This window comes from Trachypithecus francoisi, unplaced genomic scaffold, assembly GCF_009764315.1.
Source record: "Trachypithecus francoisi isolate TF-2019V2 unplaced genomic scaffold, Tfra_2.0 Lachesis_group13, whole genome shotgun sequence".
Taxonomy (NCBI): Eukaryota; Metazoa; Chordata; class Mammalia; order Primates; family Cercopithecidae; genus Trachypithecus; species Trachypithecus francoisi.
Genome location: NW_022681458.1, coordinates 128,496,254 through 128,514,068, shown reverse-complemented (window position 1 = coordinate 128,514,068; position 17,815 = coordinate 128,496,254). Strand labels below are relative to the sequence as shown.

The window sequence follows — 17,815 nt, the reverse complement described above, 5'->3', positions numbered from 1 at the left end:
TTGGCCAGGCTGGTCTTGAACTGACCTCAGGTAATCCACCTGCCTCGGCCTCCCAAAGTGCTGGGATTACTGGCGTGAGCCACCACACCCAGCTTCTGCTGCTGTTTTAACTGGTTGATGAGAGCTGTCTGTGTCTGGGCAGTGCATATTATTTCTGTCCTTGACCTGTTTCTTTTAAGTGTGTTTATAACTGTGATCCTTTATAGGCTGTTACAGGCTTTATTGCTTCTAGGCCGAACCTCTTGCCATCTTGATCCATTCGCTTTTCATCAAAAATGGTCATTACATTTATACTTGTTTTGAATTCTGACAATTTTTTTTTTTTGATACTTTGTTTCTAGTCATGCCCATAAAAACACAGTAATGGAAGTGAAATTAAACCTTAATGGCAATTGGCTACTCACAGCATCACGTGATCATCTCTGTAAACTTTTTGATATCAGAAACCTAAAAGAAGAGCTTCAAGTCTTCCGAGGTCATAAGAAAGAAGCCACAGGTCAGTGGCTGTGATACGCTTCTCTTTGACAAGGGCACCTGTGGCATTCTCAGATCCTGACCGCCCTGTCTTGTCCCCTGTCTGTGTTCTGCAGCTGTGGCCTGGCATCCTGTTCATGAAGGACTGTTTGCCAGTGGAGGCTCTGATGGCTCTTTGTTATTCTGGCATGTTGGGTATGTAAGATTTAGTATGTGAAAAAGTCGTGTATTTTGTGAAGAGAGCACCTGAATGTGTGCAGACATGATAGTTGTGTCACTTTTTTGAGTGTTCATATATCCTATATCAGAGACTGCTTGCAGTTTTCAATTCTAAATCCAGCCTGGAATAGAAAATGTACCTCTGTCTGTGGATATGGAAGTCATTAAGGAGGAGTAAAATAGATCTCCTAGTTTCTAAATGCTTGCAGCCTTTCCCCTGTGAAGTGCTCTTTGGATGAAAGGGTAAATGTCCTTTGGCAATGACCAGCCAGTACCCCTGAGACATGTGGAATTCACCAGAGTCCAAGTCCAGGCTTTGGTAGCTTCGTTTTAAGGGTAACAGAAAATGTCTTTTTTGAGGGGGAGGGAGGAGCTGGGTAACTTTTGTGAAAAAGTCTTCTCTCTTTGGTGCTGTTGCAGGGTAGAGAAGGAAGTGGGTGGGATGGAGATGGCCCACGAAGGGATGATCTGGAGTCTGGCCTGGCATCCTCTTGGGCATATTCTCTGCTCAGGCTCCAATGACCATACTAGGTAAGCTTTATATCGAAGTAGCAAAGCTTTATATGGAGGGAGCAACAGGAAATAAATACTGTATGTGTTTATTTTTATTGGTTGGTTGATATATTAATTTATATTCCAACTTATTCTTGGGAACATTTTTATAGTGGTTTACAAATACTTATATTGCAATAAAGAGATTGGGTATTGAATATGGTTTTGGCTATTCAAATTTTGTTTTGCCTTCTGACTTAAAACAAAAGTGTTCCCTTTTTTTTTTTTTTTTTTTTGAGGCTGGCATGCAGTGGTGCGATCTCAGCTCACTGCAGCCTCACCCTCCCTGGGCTCAGGTGATCCTCCTACCTCAGCCTCCTGAGTAGCTGGGACTATAGGCGCACACCACCACACCTGGCTGATTTTTGCATTTTTTGTAGAGATGGGGTTTCACCGTGTTGCCCAGGCTGATGTCGAACTCCTGGGCGTAAGCAATCCTCCTGCCTCATCCTCCCAAGGTGCTGGGATTACAGGCGTGAGCCACCTTGCCCGGCCCCACATTTTACTCTTATTTTTGCTATTAAGAGACAAAGTCTTATTCTGTCACCCAGACTGGAGTGCTGTGGTGAGATCACACAGCTCATTGCAGCCCCAAACTCCTGGGCTCAAGCCATCTTCCCGCCTTAGCCTCCTGAGTAGCTGAGACTACAGGTGTGTGCCACCACACCCAGCTAACTTTTTGATTTTTATTTTGTGGAGACAGGGTTTCGCTATATTGCCCCGGCTAGTCTTGGACTCCTGGACTTAATCCTTCTGCCACAACCTCCCAAAGTGCTAGGATTATAGATGTGAGCCAAAGTGTATGACCTCACATTTTAAATTTGTAGAAGAAACAAATTGTAAAAATTTGTTGTGCTTACCAAGGGTCTGCCTAGTACTGTTAAGTGCCCAGAAAAATACTGAAACCATGCTTCTCTTCTTCTCTTAATTATTTTTACAGCAAATTCTGGACTCGAAACCGACCAGGTGATAAAATGCGAGATCGATATAATCTAAACCTTTTACCTGGAATGTCTGAAGATGGAGTAGAATATGGTATAAGACTCTTGCACGTCTGTCCTTCTTTGAAATTTCTTTGAAATCTGGTATTCTGTTATAGAAGTGTTAGATGTTGGGAAGATTATACAAAATGCATTTTAATTTTATAGTAGATTTATTTATAAATCATCAGTGACATTCATTTTTATAAAGCATTAATTTTATCAGTCACTACTTTTATAAATTCTCTATTGACAATGGTGTATTACTATTTATAGATGACCTTGAACCTAATAGCCTGGCAGTAATTCCAGGAATGGGAATACCAGAACAACTAAAATTAGCTATGGAGCAAGAACAGATGGGTAAGAGAAGTTACATTTATTGTAACATTTTATTTTTATAAATTTTTTTCTTGACCTGTTTATCTTCCTGATAAATATATTGAAATACCAAAATGATTTATGTTGAGAAGTGTTGATAAAAATTATATAAACGGCATAATACTTAAAATCTGTTCTTCCAATAATGTGTTCATTGATCAAGTGGCCAATTTCTTTTATTTAAGAGGCAAACCACTTTTCTTTATGGTTACAGGGAAAGATGAATCAAATGAAATTGAAATGACAATTCCAGGTTTAGACTGGGGGATGGAGGAAGTGATGCAAAAGGATCAGAAAAAAGTACCTCAGAAGAAAGTTCCTTATGCCAAACCCATTCCTGCTCAGTTCCAGCAAGTAAGTAAAAGTGATTCCACCTCATCCACGCAGAGGTTTTGGTTGGTTTGACGTTTCTCTCGGCTTATCTCACTGTTGAGGGTGTTTCTGTACTGGAGCATTTTTCCCATATTCACGCACTCTTAGAGATGGTTCTCATCTACTGCTTTGCAGTTGTATTGAGTTTGTTATCAGTCTTCTCTGTTCTGTCCTCACCTGCTTATTATCATCCATGCTATGAGAGGAAATAGAAGAAAGAGGCACGGAGCAGAGGGAGTATGGGAGTATGTTGATTCTCTTCTCCATTGTTTATCTTCTGCTTTAATTGTCCCCTCAACACAAAGGGCATGTACCCTGTGAAGAGGCTGGCAAGCTTTGCATTCTTAATAACATGCAGTATCTTGCAGCTTTTATCACCATAGTAATTTCTACCTAGTAATATGTCAGTAAGAATTAGCATGAGTCATGTACTTGAGTCATGGAGAAAAGGTAAAAAGAAAGACGGTCCGGAGGTTAGATTGAGCAGATGACATTGTAGAGCGGTCTTCTCATTCTATCATTGTGATTTTCATACTTAGGGTATATTTTAGTATTCTCTTCTTTCCCAAGGCTTGGATGCAAAATAAAGTTCCAATTCCTGCTCCAAATGAGGTGCTGAATGACAGAAAAGAAGACATTAAATTGGAAGAGAAGAAAAAAACACAAGCAGAAATTGAGCAAGAAATGGCTACATTACAGTATACTAACCCACAACTTCTGGAGGTGTGTGAAGGTCTTTAGGGGGGAATTGAAGATGAGCTAAAAGGGTAGTGGTGACATTTTTATTGATATGCTCTTAAGGAAAAGGGAAGGGACTCTCCGATGGTCTGACAAACACTGCCATTTCCTCTTGCTATGCTAGAAGACTAGTTTCCAAAAGAATCCTGTTTCATAAAATTTTTAAAAATGTGTTATTTATATATTTTGTTTTACTTATTTTATTTTATTTTATTTTAGAGACAGAGTCATGCCCTGTCGCCCAGGCTGGAATGCAGTGGTGCGATCATGGCTCGCTACAACCTCTGCCTCTCAAGCTCAAGTGATCCTCCCACATTAAGCCTCTTGAGTGGCAGAGACTACATATACGCACCACCACGCCCGAGTAACTTTTTTTTTTTAAAAGTGACTTCCTTGAGTCATATCTTGGACTTTTAAAACCCAATTAGGGTCAGGCGTGGTGGCTCACACCTGTAATCCCAGCACTTTAGGAGGTCGAGGCAGGCAGATCACCTGAGATCAGGAGTTCGAGACCAGCCTGGTCAACCTGGTGAAACCCCACCTCTACTGAAAATACAAAAATTAGCCGGGCATGGTGGTTGCATGCCTATAGTCCCAGTGACATGGGAGGCTGAGGCAGGAGAATCGCTTGAACTCCAGAGGCAAAGGTTGCAGTGAGCTGAGATCTCACCACTGCACTCCAGCCTGCGCCACAAAGTGAGACTCTGCCTCAAAAACAATAATAACAACAACAAAAAAGGAATTAGTGGGGCAGTGAGTAGATCTAAGTTAAATATACATTTTAAATTGAAAAGATAAAGCCAACATAGTTTTAATTTGAATTCACCTATTTATGAAATAATTTTTCTTTTTTGTCAGCTCATATAGCAGGTAGCTTATTCTTATTTTTCCTATCTATGTTAGCTACCAAGAATGATGAAAGTGGTGAATTATTGGGCTTTCCCTGATCAAGATGGACATAAATAATCCTGACTAGGCCAGGCACAGTGCCTCACGCCTGTAATCCCAGCACTTTGGGAGGCGAGGCAGGAGGATCAGTTGAACCCAGGAGTTTGAGATCAGCCTGGGCAATACAGCAAGACCCTATCTCTATAAATAATAATAATAATAATAATAATAATTAGCTGGGTGCGGTGGCACGTGCCTGTAGTCCCAGCTACTCTGGAGGCCGAGGTGGGAGGATCGCTTGAGTCCAGGAGGGTGAGGCTGTAGTGAACTATGATCGCACCACTACATTCCAGCTTAGGGGACGGAAAAAAAAAAATCCTTACTGCTGTGTCCCAGGACTTAAAAAGAATGAGAAAGAACCTAAAACTCCTTACAGTGCTTGAGTGTTGCATGGACCCTAATTACCACTGGAGAATGAAGAGTTTGAGCAGTTTTTATGTTTATTTTGAGAGTCCCCTAATGGAATACATGACAGCAATATTGTCATTTTCAAGGGTTCTGGCCTATTTATTCAACATGCTTTTTTCTTTCTTTCTTTCCAGCAACTTAAAATTGAAAGACTTGCACAGAAACAAGTTGAGCAAATTCAGCCTCCTCCCTCATCTGGCACCCCTCTCCTTGGACCGCAGCCTTTTCCAGGACAAGGTCCAATGTCTCAGATTCCTCAAGGTTTTCAACAGCCCCATCCATCTCAGCAGATGCCAATGAACATGGCTCAAATGGGGCCTCCAGGTCCACAGGGACAGTTTAGGCCTCCTGGACCCCAGGGACAAATGGGACCACAAGGTCCTCCACTGCATCAGGGAAGTGGGGGGCCACAAGGATTCATGGGACCACAGGGACCCCAGGGCCCGCCCCAGGGGTTGCCACGGCCTCAGGACATGCATGGGCCCCAAGGAATGCAGAGGCATCCTGGACCTCATGGCCCTTTGGGACCTCAAGGGCCACCTGGACCACAAGGTAGTTCTGGTCCTCAAGGTCATATGGGTCCTCAGGGTCCACCTGGCCCACAGGGTCACATAGGCCCCCAAGGTCCGCCTGGCCCTCAGGGTCACTTGGGCCCACAGGGGCCTCCAGGTACTCAAGGTATGCAGGGACCACCTGGTCCCAGAGGAATGCAAGGACCTCCTCATCCTCATGGGATCCAAGGCGGGCCAGGCTCTCAAGGGATCCAAGGTCCTGTGTCTCAGGGACCTCTGATGGGATTGAATCCAAGAGGAATGCAGGGGCCTCCAGGCCCTCGGGAGAACCAGGGTCCTGCTCCCCAAGGGATGATGATGGGCCACCCGCCTCAAGAGATGAGAGGACCTCACCCTCCAAGTGGACTACTGGGACACGGCCCTCAGGAAATGAGAGGTCCTCAGGAGATCCGAGGCATGCAGGGGCCTCCACCCCAAGGATCAATGCTGGGACCTCCCCAGGAATTGCGAGGGCCTCCAGGCTCACAAAGTCAGCAGGGGCCACCCCAGGGCTCTTTAGGACCTCCACCCCAGGGTGGCATGCAAGGACCCCCCGGACCTCAGGGACAGCAGAACCCAGCAAGAGGGCCACACCCATCTCAAGGGCCAATACCATTCCAGCAGCAGAAAACGCCTCTGCTAGGTGATGGGCCCCGGGCCCCCTTCAACCAGGTATTATTCATTTCCAGCTTACCGGCATTAACACACTGGGAAAATAGACGCTGCACAGAAGCGATACTCCTGAGTATTGTGGAAAATGGTCACAGCGGGATATAAATACTTAAAAAAGTAGTGGCAGTAGCTTAAGATACTAGCCTCCTGGCTGAAGAAGGAAATCATAAGAATGATGAGTTAGGTTATACTCCCATTAAGTACATCTCAGTATTCATTTTTACTTCTCACCTTTTTTCTTTTTTTTGGTAATAGGGTTTCTTCCAGAAAAGGTCAACTCTCATTTGAGTACAGTTGATAATTGTCCCAGGGCTCCAGGAGAGCTGTGACCCTGAGGAGGAAGCATGTTTTACATGGTGGTCGGCTCTGAGGCTGTCATGCCTCCTTTTCCAGGCCCTTTACATTGCAGCCTGGTGTTCCATGGGCCCGCCAGCCACTGAGTCACCAACTCTGCTTTGAAGAGATAGGATGGGATATTTAACTCATGAGTATACTATAGACTCTACCTCACTCTGTTTTTACAGTGAATAGAAATAAAAGAGACCTGTGATTCCAGAATGGAGCTAAGCATTCTGGAAATAGTGACCCTTTGGATGAAACTCTGCTCAAGTTGTTTTCAACTCACATATAACAGTATTTGCAGGAAGGAGCATTTCTGTAGAAATTCTCCTTTTTTGAAGACTCTGTTTTTGTTAGCCAATTTTTATTGCTCATTCGCTGAGCTTGTGCTTGAGAGATACTGTGAGGAAAGTTCAGGTTGCTTGGGAGAGTCAATTACAAAAAGAATTGCATGAGCATAAATGGATGTAAAACTGCTCAGCTATGTGCATTTTATGCTTTTCTCAAGTTCTTAGTCTGGAGGCATTATTTGGGTATGAATGAATGAGTTGTGTCCCTGAAAACTCACTTTTGGTCCACACTGGACCAAAAATATGAGTGAGTAAGCGAATATTGACTCCCTGAGACACTTGGAGAAAGGGGATGCTACGGATGTAGAAAGCACATCTGTTTTGGTTTTTCAAATATCACCAGGAATCCCTAATGTAAAGATGACCATTGGGTTCCCTGAACTCAACTAACTAACTAAAACAAATTATCTACTATTCTAAAGTAGATCTTCCAGAACCTAAATGTGTCATAGCAATGGAGAATCTGATGGCATCTGAGTTATTTCCAGGTTTTTATTCAGCACTTCTCAGAAGTTAGGATGAATTAAATATAGGATTGCCATTCTAAATTGCCCTAAATCTTGAAGTATTATATATTTTATTAATTTACTGCTCAGTTGTATGTGTGTATAATATTTATTATAAGCTGTTTTCCTAACTTTCTGGTAGTAAATTAACAGTTTTCATTTTGGAGGATAAAAAAATGTGAACTTTAGCTACTGTGTTATAACTGAAACGTGTCAGAGTCACAAGGACAGGCCTGAGTTTCGGGGACAATTCAATGAGATTTTTTATTGTGCCATGTAGTAAAAGGTTTTATACATGGCAAGCATGATTCTGAAATTTTAATTGACCTATAGAAATACTGGTAGAATGAGTCTGAAGATCTGATACTTTGTAGTGCATTTCAGATCTCAGAAGTTGCCTGATGAAAATTTGTGCTCTTATTCCTTATATGCTGAAATCTGACTTGCTTCACTTTAACCAGACCAGTTACTTAAACCAGTTGTTTTAATTGGTTTAATTTAGTGTTACTGTGTTAGGATTTCTGACATTCCATTAATGTTCTTTTTTGGCATTACAAGTAAAGATCTAATTTTAAATAACAGTTGTCAACAGGTTTAAAATACAGGTGTTTTAAAAAAACTATTATAGTAAGAGAAGTATCTCCTTTCTCCTGATTTAAGGACAATGTTGCTGTCATCTCACTAGCTAAATATTTACTAGGTGTTTTTATGTTGTCATATTATGATATAGTCGCTATTTATGTAGCACAAGCCTGTGATTTCATACCCTCACTTTAAAAACATATTTTCAGGAAGGACAGAGCACAGGCCCCCCACCCCTGATACCAGGCCTAGGGCAGCAGGGCGCACAAGGTCGCATTCCTCCTCTGAACCCCGGACAAGGACCTGGCCCCAACAAAGGTAAATATCTGCTCAGCTGAATAAAAGATTATATTCTACCACCTTTGTGCACATTTTACAGTAAATAGTTTTGTTGGTCAGTCATTGATAGACTGGTCATTTGAACCTCTGGGCAAAATAAGGGCATGGTCATTCAGGTAGGAACTTTGTCTTTGGTCGTTTTCTTAGATCTGTTTAGTAGGCAGCGACGCTGGCCAGAGGAAGTAAGCCCCTCACGCCAGAAGCTGACAGTGAAGGCACCCGAACAGGCTCTGCAGTCGTGCTTGTATGGCAGGGCTGGCCTTGCCCATCTGTTGCCAATGCAGGTGGTTCCTGGTGCTCACTGAGTGCAAATGTTATGTTTCTACCATCCTGAAGAGATGAATTGTTTCTGCTTAAATTTTTTGACAGTGTTTTTATGATCACCCCGTGTCCTCCCAAATCCTGTCATATATTGAATTCTTTAGCTGGTTATGTAGTTCTGCACCATTTGAAAAGAAGAAAGCACTCTACCCATATGTGGTTCCTCAGGTCGTTGATATGAAAAGGAAAGAGATGAGAATGATTAGTATTGAGATGTGGGGCTATGTGGAAGTTTAGAGTTAATCCTTCCCGAGTTGGAGCAGGAGCGCGGTAGGCAGCACGCTGTTGGGGAGAGTTGGAGGGGGTGACTCGGAGTGTGGATGGAGGAGAGTGAGGGAACACTGTTGTGTTCAACACACACTTCATAGCAGGGAGAGACCACAGCTCGGAGAATCAGGAGGACCGCAGAGGTTGCCTTCACAGAACTTTACACTCTCAGTTTTAATTGGCTAAGCCCACAGCACTGTGTAGTACATGTTAAGATTCTTGCCCCCATCTTATCCAATTAAGAAAAGTCCTTGTCAGCATTACAGCCCTAGGACTTTGTGAATTTATGCTAATGTTGAATTTATGTGTGAGATTAGAGGTAAGGGAACTGGAGAGTGTTTACTGCTTTCCCATTGTGTGGAAGTGGTAGTAGAGGCTCTACGGAAGGAAGGTGGCCCACAGGGAACTAGAGAAACAAAAGGAGAGTCTTTTACCCCCCAAGTTATCACCATCAGCAAACTGAGAGCTGCCTCTCTTCCTCTCCCTGCCCTGTGTCTGTCTCCACCTCCTTCCCTCTCATCCTTGCTCTTTCCCTGTTCTCTTTATCCCCCGCCCCTTTCTTTCTCTTCCTCCTTTCTCCTCCCAGGGACCAAAGGGAGAAGGGAGAGCCGAGAAAGTGGCCCTGCCATCCCCTACTGGAATAACCGCCGCCGCCGCCCCATCACTGGTGGCCACATCCCTTCTAATTTGTAGTGGTGGGTTTCTTTCCTTGAGGAGCAGGGTACTTTTAAACAGATAGAGGTAATGGGAGGATTAATATTCATAGGTAAGTCCAAGTGGAATATGTTTAGCTTCCTTACTCCAAAGGTCTGCTGTTTCCAAGATTACACGAAGTTCAAACAACACCATGTCAGTGAAGAAGCCATTAGCTGCAGGAACACACTGAGAAGTGAAGGAGTCTGTCTGCCAGAAGGAAATGGAGCTAGGATCTTTGCAAACTGCTGAGTAGAGAGGAGAGGACGGGTAAATGAGACAGACGAAAAAGAGCTGGAAAAGAGAGACTCCTTTAATGGCACATTTTTATCCTGAGATTTCCAAGCGTTTTATATATATTGCATGGTAAGGAAGAATTGAAATAGCCAATAGAAATGAACGAAAATGAAAAGGGAGGGGCCGGGTGCAGTGACGCATGCCTGTAATCCCAGCACTTTGGGAGGCGGACTGGATGTATCACTTGAGGTCAGGAGTTCAAGACTAGCCTGGCCAGCATGGTGAAACCCTGTCTCTACTAAAAATACAAAAATTAGCTAGGCGTAGTACCTGTAATCCCAGCTACTCGGGAGGCTGAAGCAGGAGAATCACTTGAATCCGTAAGGTGGAGGTTGCAGTGAACTGAGATCACACCACTTCACTCCAGCCTGGGTGACAGAGTAAGCCTCTGTTTCAAAAAGAAAAAAAAGAAAGAAAAGAAAGAGGAGGGATGCTGTTGGCGGGGAGGTGAGAATTATGGCTGGCTGGGGTGCAGGAGGGGTTTGTCTTTATTGCCAGGGAAAAGCAGTAAAAGGCATAAACTGGGCTATGGGAGGAATTTCACTTTAAAAACACAGTTTTTGTTTTTAGAATCAAGAGTATCCTTTTACTACCTACTTTTTAAAAGTGCTTGATTTAAATTGTATGTTGACCAAAAATAGGTAAACATTTACAAAAGCTGCAGTAGTTCAGTAGCTGAGAAAACAGTCCCTTCCAAGTGAGGAGGTGAACTAAGTTAACCATCACACATGTAACTGGCATCTTTCCATCTTTATTCAGTACTTTCACTATGGTACATATTTTCAAATATTTTAGAAAACTTTAGTGGGATTCCAAACACTGTCTTCAAAGAATGGTGAGAATATTGTAGATGAGGAACAACATTCATAGAGAGGTGCAGAAAACCCCGACACTGAAGCCCAGCAGGGCTGTTTGGTCATCAGGCAGGTATTTGAGAGGCCGGTGATTGCATGTACCTTACAGAGGAATCAAGTGTAACAAGCTGGGGTTAGAGAAGGGATGGCATAGGTGGCAGTGGTGCCCTGTTAATGGGTGCAGAGGTGAATTCTTGGGGTTAGAGGAGGGATGGCATGGGTGGCAGTGGCGCCCTGTTGACGGGTGCAGAGGTGAATTCTTGTTGCGCTTCCTGGCCTGCAGCATTAATTTCCTCTGTTGTGTCCTCCTTGGATGTGGAGCAGGTGGCCCTAATGAAATGCCTGAAAGAATAGGGGCAGACAAAGGAAGCTCCTTCTGAAGCCCAGGAGGCTCCCTCATTTTTCCAGTGTGAACTAAGAGATGGAGAGGCACTGCTGATCTCATTTGAGATGAGTAATTTGCCCTAGCGAGTGGGTGATGAAGTTGAAATCTGCACCCCAAAGCTCCTGTTCTATTATACAATGCCTCAGGAACATTTGTCTCCTAACTAAGCTGAGAGCCAAGGAGGGAAACCATTCTCAATAAAGAATGTATTCTGAAATGTGGAGATGCTACAGATCAGACCTATGCTGGCAGGTTTCCTGGAAGACATGGTAAAAGTCAGCTTTGTTTCCTTTAGGTGACTCCCGCGGCCCTCCAAACCATCACATGGGCCCGATGTCAGAGAGGCGGCATGAGCAGAGCGGCGGGCCTGAGCATGGGCCCGAGAGGGGGCCTTTCCGGGGTGGCCAGGACTGCAGGGGTCCCCCTGATAGGCGTGGCCCTCACCCAGACTTCCCCGATGACTTCAGCAGACCAGATGACTTCCACCCTGACAAGCGCTTTGGCCACCGGTTACGTGAATTTGAGGGGCGAGGAGGACCTTTACCGCAAGAAGAGAAGTGGAGGCGAGGGGGCCCTGGGCCTCCGTTTCCCCCTGATCACAGGGAATTCAGCGAGGGGGATGGCCGGGGTGCAGCCCGAGGCCCTCCGGGGGCATGGGAAGGCCGCAGACCCGGAGACGAACGTTTCCCCCGGGATCCCGAGGACCCACGTTTTCGAGGGCGCAGAGAAGAAAGGTGGGACAGATACTTTGTGGGCCCGTTCCGTCTTCAGTGGAGCTTTTCACCTGCTCTCTCCACAAAGGTCTCTTTCTTCTTTTTCTGGAGGAAAGAGAATTACATCAATTACTAGCCCTACACTCTCTAGAGTTTGCATTTGGACTTTTAAGAAAAGTGTGCTTTTTTAACCTTAGTCTTGTTTTAATCTTTGCTGTCTTTTTCGTTTTGCTTATTTTTTTAATTTTTGGTCCTTTTAAAGAGATGGGAGGATCAGTATACTACAAGACTTGCTGGGATCTGACTTAAAATTGCCAGGTTCTTCTTGATTAGAATGATGAAATATGAGGCAGCTACCTAGATTGGAAATAAAGGGGTTGTGAAATAGATGCAAGTTTTGTGTAATTGCCCAATAATCTTAACAAACTTAAACTAAAAAACAATCTTCCTGTTAAACTTAGATCAGGCTTGAACACTCATCTCAGCCTGCTTGGGGAGTTGAAGGAACAGAAGAAATGTGGAGAAAGAAACAGGAATTAGCCCAGGACCAGTGTGGCTTATAATACTGTAATCCCAGCACTTTGGGTGGCTGAAGCAGGAGGATCACTTGAGGCCAGGAATTCAAGAACAGCCTGAACAGCATAGTGTAACTCCATCTCTACAAAAAAAATTAAAAATTAGCCGGGTGTGGTGGTGCACGCCTGTAGTCCTAGCTACTCAGGAAGCTGAGGTGGGAGGATCAGCTGAGGCCAGGAGGCTACAGTGAGTTATGATTATGCCATTGCACTTCAGCCTGGGCTACAGAGCAAGACCCTGTCTCTTAAAAGAAAAACAAAACAAACACCCAGGAAATAGTAAAATCTCAAGTGAGACTCAGAATAATTAAAGATGATGATAATTGAGTGTTTATTTTGTGTCAGATGTTGTTACCTCATTTAATTCGAGGAATCTGTTTTAATTTAGGAAATTAATGACCTCATTTTATTTAAAGAATTTGTGAGATAGGTGCGACTGTCAGCATCTTACGCTGATTCAGACGGAATGAGAGCAGTGTCCTGACTTTCCGAGGTCTGGCAGGCAGTAGATGTTGCAGATGGGCTTCAGGCCCATGCTGTTCAGCACTTCAGCTTTTACTGTAGTCTCTGACTGCTCCTTAGCTGTCCATGTCCTTCCATCCCATTTCTTTTTTTTTTTTCCTTGAGATGGAGTCTTGCTCTGTCACCAGGCTGGAGTGCAGTGGCACGATCTCAGCTCACTGCAACCTCCACCTTCCGGGTTCAAGTGATTCTCCTGCCTCAGCCTCCTGAGGAGCTGGGATACAGGCACACGCCACCTCGCCTGGCTAATTTTTGTATTTTTAGTAGGATGGGGTTTCACCATGTTGGCCAGGCTGGTCTTGAACTCCTGACCTCAAGTGATCCACGTTCTTCAGCCCCCCAGAGTGCTGGAATTACAGGCGTGAGCCACCGTGCCTGGCCCTTTCATTCCATTTCTTACTCTTCTTGTGAATAGGTAGTTAATGCTGGGCACAGTGGCTCACAATTGTAATCCCAGCACTTTAGGAGGCCGGCCGAGGTGGGCGTCGTGAGGTCAGTCGTTCGAGACCAGCCTGGCCAACATGGTGAAACCCTGTCTCTACTAAAGATACAAAAAATTTGCCAGGCATGGTGGTGCGTGCCTGTAAATGCCAGCTACTTGGGAGGCTGAGGCAGGAGAATTGCCTGAACCCAGGAGGCAGAGGTAGCAGTGAGCTGAGATGGCACCACTGCACTCTAGCCTGGGTGACAGGGCGAGACACATATATATGTGTTTGAGTTACGGTTGGCCAGCCCACCCTCAGGGGTGGTGAGAAAAGCATGGCTGATGACAGGCCTGGAAGCATGGCATAGTGGGGGCTAAGGAAGCAATTGTTTTGGGAAGTGGGGATAGGGAGGTTAAAAATAAAGATGTAAGGGCTCCCAGTGTTTTTAAGACCCTCTCTTAATGATATGCAAGCATTACCTTTGACATGGCTTTTTATGACTAGAAGAGCTTTATATCTACATAATGTTCACTGGCTTATTGAATCTCTGCATCTTGTGCAAAATGTTACATTTTACCCTTTTTTTCTTTTTTCTTTTTTTTTTTTTTTGAGAGGGAGTCTTGCTTTGTTGCTCAGGCTGGAGTGCAGTGGCGTAATCTCTGCTTACTGCAGCCTCCGCCTCCTGGGTTCAAGCGATTCTTGTGCTTCAGCCTCCCGAATAGCTGGGATTACAGGCATGCGCTACCACGCCTAGCTGTTTTGTATTTTTAGTAAAGATGGTGTTTAGCCATGTTGGCTAGGCTGGTCTCGAACTCCTGGCCTCAAGTGATCTGCCTTCCTCGGCCTCCCCAAGTGCTGGGATTACAGGCGTGAGCCACCATGCCTGGACACCCTGTCTTGATTTGTATTGTCTTTCATCTGTCAGTGCAGACCCACAGCCTAGGCTGGTGTATAAGAGTGTAAAGGTATTGTGGTTATACAGGAGAAAGTCCTTGTTCTTAGAAGAAATGTACTGAAGCATTTAGGGGTGAAGCTCCTGTGGGCAACTGATTTTCAAATGGTTTAGAACACATGTTTGTGAGTAGCTGGACGGAGAAGATAAAGCACGCGTGGCAAAATATGAAGAAGGGATTGATCTGGGTGGAGGATCTGGGATGTTCATTGTACTGTTCTTTCAGCTTTACCCTAAGTGTGAAAATCTTCCAAGTAGAAGATTAGGGTAAAAGGCAATGGAATGGAAACCAGAGGAAGAGCAGAGGCTTGGCCTGGGAGGAGGCCGTGCAGTTCATGCAGAGGGGCCCTGGAGGGTGGCGCCGCTGCCTCTCAGTGTGCGCTGCCAGAAGGTCACTTGCTCTTCTTTTGCACAGGCCTCCTGGTACCCTGTGTGCCTTAGCAATGCTCCCAGTCAATGTAGTCTCCTAGCTCCAAAATTCCTGAGAGAAGGGGAAGCTGTTCACTAAGCAGGGCTCCAGGCTGCCAGCTAGCCAGTGGATGGCTGCCTGTAAGCCAGATGCTGGCCTGTGTGCCTATCAGCTGTGGACCAGGGCCATGAGTGCAGTTCGTGGCCACGGAGGCCTGCCCCTGGGTGGAGGCTGTGGGCTGGGGCAGATGGCAGAGCCCCTACCCACAAACAGGTCCAGTATGGTTGGCAGACACGATCTGTGCCCCCATTTTTCTGATTATATAAGTCATAAATGTTCATCATACAAATATAGATGATAATGACAAGTATTTGTGAGGCAGTGATACAGAACGTGGGCCAAGGGTCAAGACTGGCTGAGTTCAGATCACCAGCACTTACTCTATGTCCTTGAATAAATGTCAGTAATCTGGGCCTCAGTGTTCTCATCAATGGAGCTGCTGCTAATACCAGCTTCATATGGTGGCTGTGAGAATGAAATGAATGAAACAAAGTATACTTGTAAAGTACTTGGCATGGTATAGGCACTTTAAAAATGTTGATGTTATTATTATTCCTAAAAGCCTAAAAGCAGCTTACAGTAACCCCACCCTCTGGTATGTTTCCTTCTGGTCTGTTTTTGCCTCTGGTAGTATTAATAGGATTATACAATGTGTCCTTTCAAAATACAGTTTTATTTTGTTTTCCTCCCAATCAGCATTATATCATGCTTTCTCATATCACATGCTTTTTTGAAACGTGAATTTAGAGTGGCAAGGTGTTCCCTGAGATGGACATTCTGCTGTTTTCTCTTTACAGTTTCAGAAGAGGAGCCCCGCCGAGGCATGAGGGCCGTGCTCCCCCCAGAGGAAGGGATGGTTTTCCTGGTCCTGAAGACTTTGGTCCAGAGGAGAATTTTGATGCTTCTGAGGAAGCGGCCCGAGGACGAGATCTCAGAGGTCGAGGTCGGGGTACCCCACGAGGTGAGCGAGTTACTAAGGACACCTGGTCTGGAAGGATAGGGTGCAGAATACAGTGGTTGTGAATATACCGGGAACAGTCTGAGTGCAGCACTGTTTGCTCTGTTGTGTAGGAGGAAGGAAGGGTTTACTTCCCACTCCTGACGAGTTCCCTCGCTTTGAAGGAGGGCGGAAGCCAGATTCCTGGGATGGAAACAGAGAGCCTGGTAAGGAAAAGAACCGCTTGTTGGGTAACTCTAGATAGCAGTTCACAAAGTGAGTTCTGAGGGCCCTCTCTGGGGTGCATCGGGTCCCCTCTTTCCAGCTCATGTCTCCCGGGGGCCTGGGCTGTCTCCCGTCCTGCAGCCACAGAACTTGATCTCAGCAGGTGGAATGAGAGCAGTGGAATCTGCCTGACATTACAGGGATCTGAGTATAAAACAGGACTGCTCTGTCCACTAAATCGTTTTTGGAGAATAAAGTTAAGTGAATTAAAATTTTCTCAGTCTCAGTTGCTAATATGGTAAATATTTGTAGTTATAACTCTCATTAACAAAATCTCTTAGGAGTTCTCAGTAATTTGAGACCGTAAAGACGTCTTGATACTACACCACCTGAGAACCAGTTCTCTGGATCTTAGTCTAGGTGGCTTACCAACCCTGGCCTGTGGTGGGCATTCAGCATGAGTGACGGTGGCTTGTGAGTTGCTCCCTACTCTCTACAGTGTCATTCCCATCTGCTTTTGGCCACACTGTGCTTTCCTGTAAGCAGATTTGTTTCTTGTTTCAGGGCCAGGTCATGAACATTTTCGTGATGCTCCCCGACCTGATCATCCGCCTCACGACGGTCATTCCCCAGCCAGCAGAGAACGCTCCTCTTCTCTCCAAGGCATGGACATGGCATCCCTACCTCCCCGAAAGCGCCCCTGGCATGATGGCCCAGGCACTTCTGAGCACAGAGAGATGGAGGCCTCAGGAGGCCCGTCTGAAGACCGAGGAGGCAAAGGTAAGAGCAGGCCAGTGGTTATGGTTCTAGGAGCTGCAGGGGCTGGTGGAGGCCTTGCCTGCATCTGCTGCACATGCCCTTGCAGCCTGGGCTGTGCAGAGGCACATGCTCCTAAATGTGGTGCCAGTGCCACACAAGCTGTCATCTGGTGGACTGCAACTTGGCCCCGCACAGGACTCCACTTGCCTCCAGGAATCCCCGTTTGCTTGAGGTTTTCACTTCAGCGCTGTGCCAAGATGCCCCAGTACTCTCTGCTGGGCTTGCTCTCTGGGAGCCCTGCTCTCACTGGCAGTCTGCCCTCCACGAAGGCTGCTTGGAACCCTCAGGGGCTCTCAGTGGGAGGGGAAGAGTTGTCCTCTCCTGGGTGCTCTGTTGGTTTTTTAGCCTGGATCTAGAGGAACACTGCTTGTGCTCAGAGTCACAGAGACTGGAAAATGTGGTCTATGCGCAGTGTTTCCGGGGGCACAGGAGACTCTCTCCTCAACTGGAAACTCTGGAGCTTTATTTTATAGGCAGCACTAACTTAAGCCAAGAGTATTCGCCTCCGAAGGCTGACGACAGCTCTCGTTGCAAGGCAGCGGGGTAGGTGCACAGGTGCTGTGGCTCGGAGGCTCCTGGGAAGGCTGTTCCCCACGTGCCCAGCTTGTGCTCTGCTCCCGAAGTTGGCCTGTCTGTGTGGACAGTCCTTCCAGTACAGAGTTCTGCCATTTGGTCTTTTTGGGTTTTTTTCTGTCACACAGGCTGGAGTGCAATGGTGTGATCTTGGCTCACTACAAGCAACCCCCGCCTCCTGGGTTCAAGCGATTTTTGTGCCTCAGTCTCCCCAGTAGCTAGGACTACAGGTGTGTGCCACCACACCCAGCTAATTTTCGTGTTTTTAGAGAGATGGGCTTTTGCCATGTTGGCTAGGCTGGTCTCGAACCCGGCCTCAAGTGATCCACCTGCCTTGGCCTCTCAAAGTCCTGGCATTGCAGGCATGAGCCACTGTG

General features: G+C 45.7%; 1 protein-coding gene across 3 annotated transcripts in view; it reads left to right on the top strand.

Moving 5' to 3' along the window:
- Positions 1–17,815, top strand: part of WDR33 (WD repeat domain 33) — a 112,815-nt gene that overhangs the window by 88,411 nt on the left and 6,589 nt on the right. Inside the window, exons 9-21 of one of the 3 annotated variants that reach the window (XM_033231872.1) lie at positions 342–496; positions 591–669; positions 1,114–1,224; positions 2,186–2,280; positions 2,502–2,588; positions 2,821–2,960; positions 3,549–3,701; positions 5,207–6,295; positions 8,282–8,390; positions 11,524–11,962; positions 15,682–15,845; positions 15,956–16,048; positions 16,611–16,826. In XM_033231872.1, coding sequence (XP_033087763.1) covers positions 342–496; positions 591–669; positions 1,114–1,224; positions 2,186–2,280; positions 2,502–2,588; positions 2,821–2,960; positions 3,549–3,701; positions 5,207–6,295; positions 8,282–8,390; positions 11,524–11,962; positions 15,682–15,845; positions 15,956–16,048; positions 16,611–16,826 — 2,930 coding nt within the window. Of the gene's footprint in view, positions 1–341; positions 497–590; positions 670–1,113; positions 1,225–2,185; positions 2,281–2,501; positions 2,589–2,820; positions 2,961–3,548; positions 3,702–5,206; positions 6,296–8,281; positions 8,391–9,585; positions 10,385–11,523; positions 11,963–15,681; positions 15,846–15,955; positions 16,049–16,610; positions 16,827–17,815 lie in introns of those variants that run through there. The other 2 variants (XM_033231873.1, XM_033231874.1) reach the window with 2 other exon arrangements.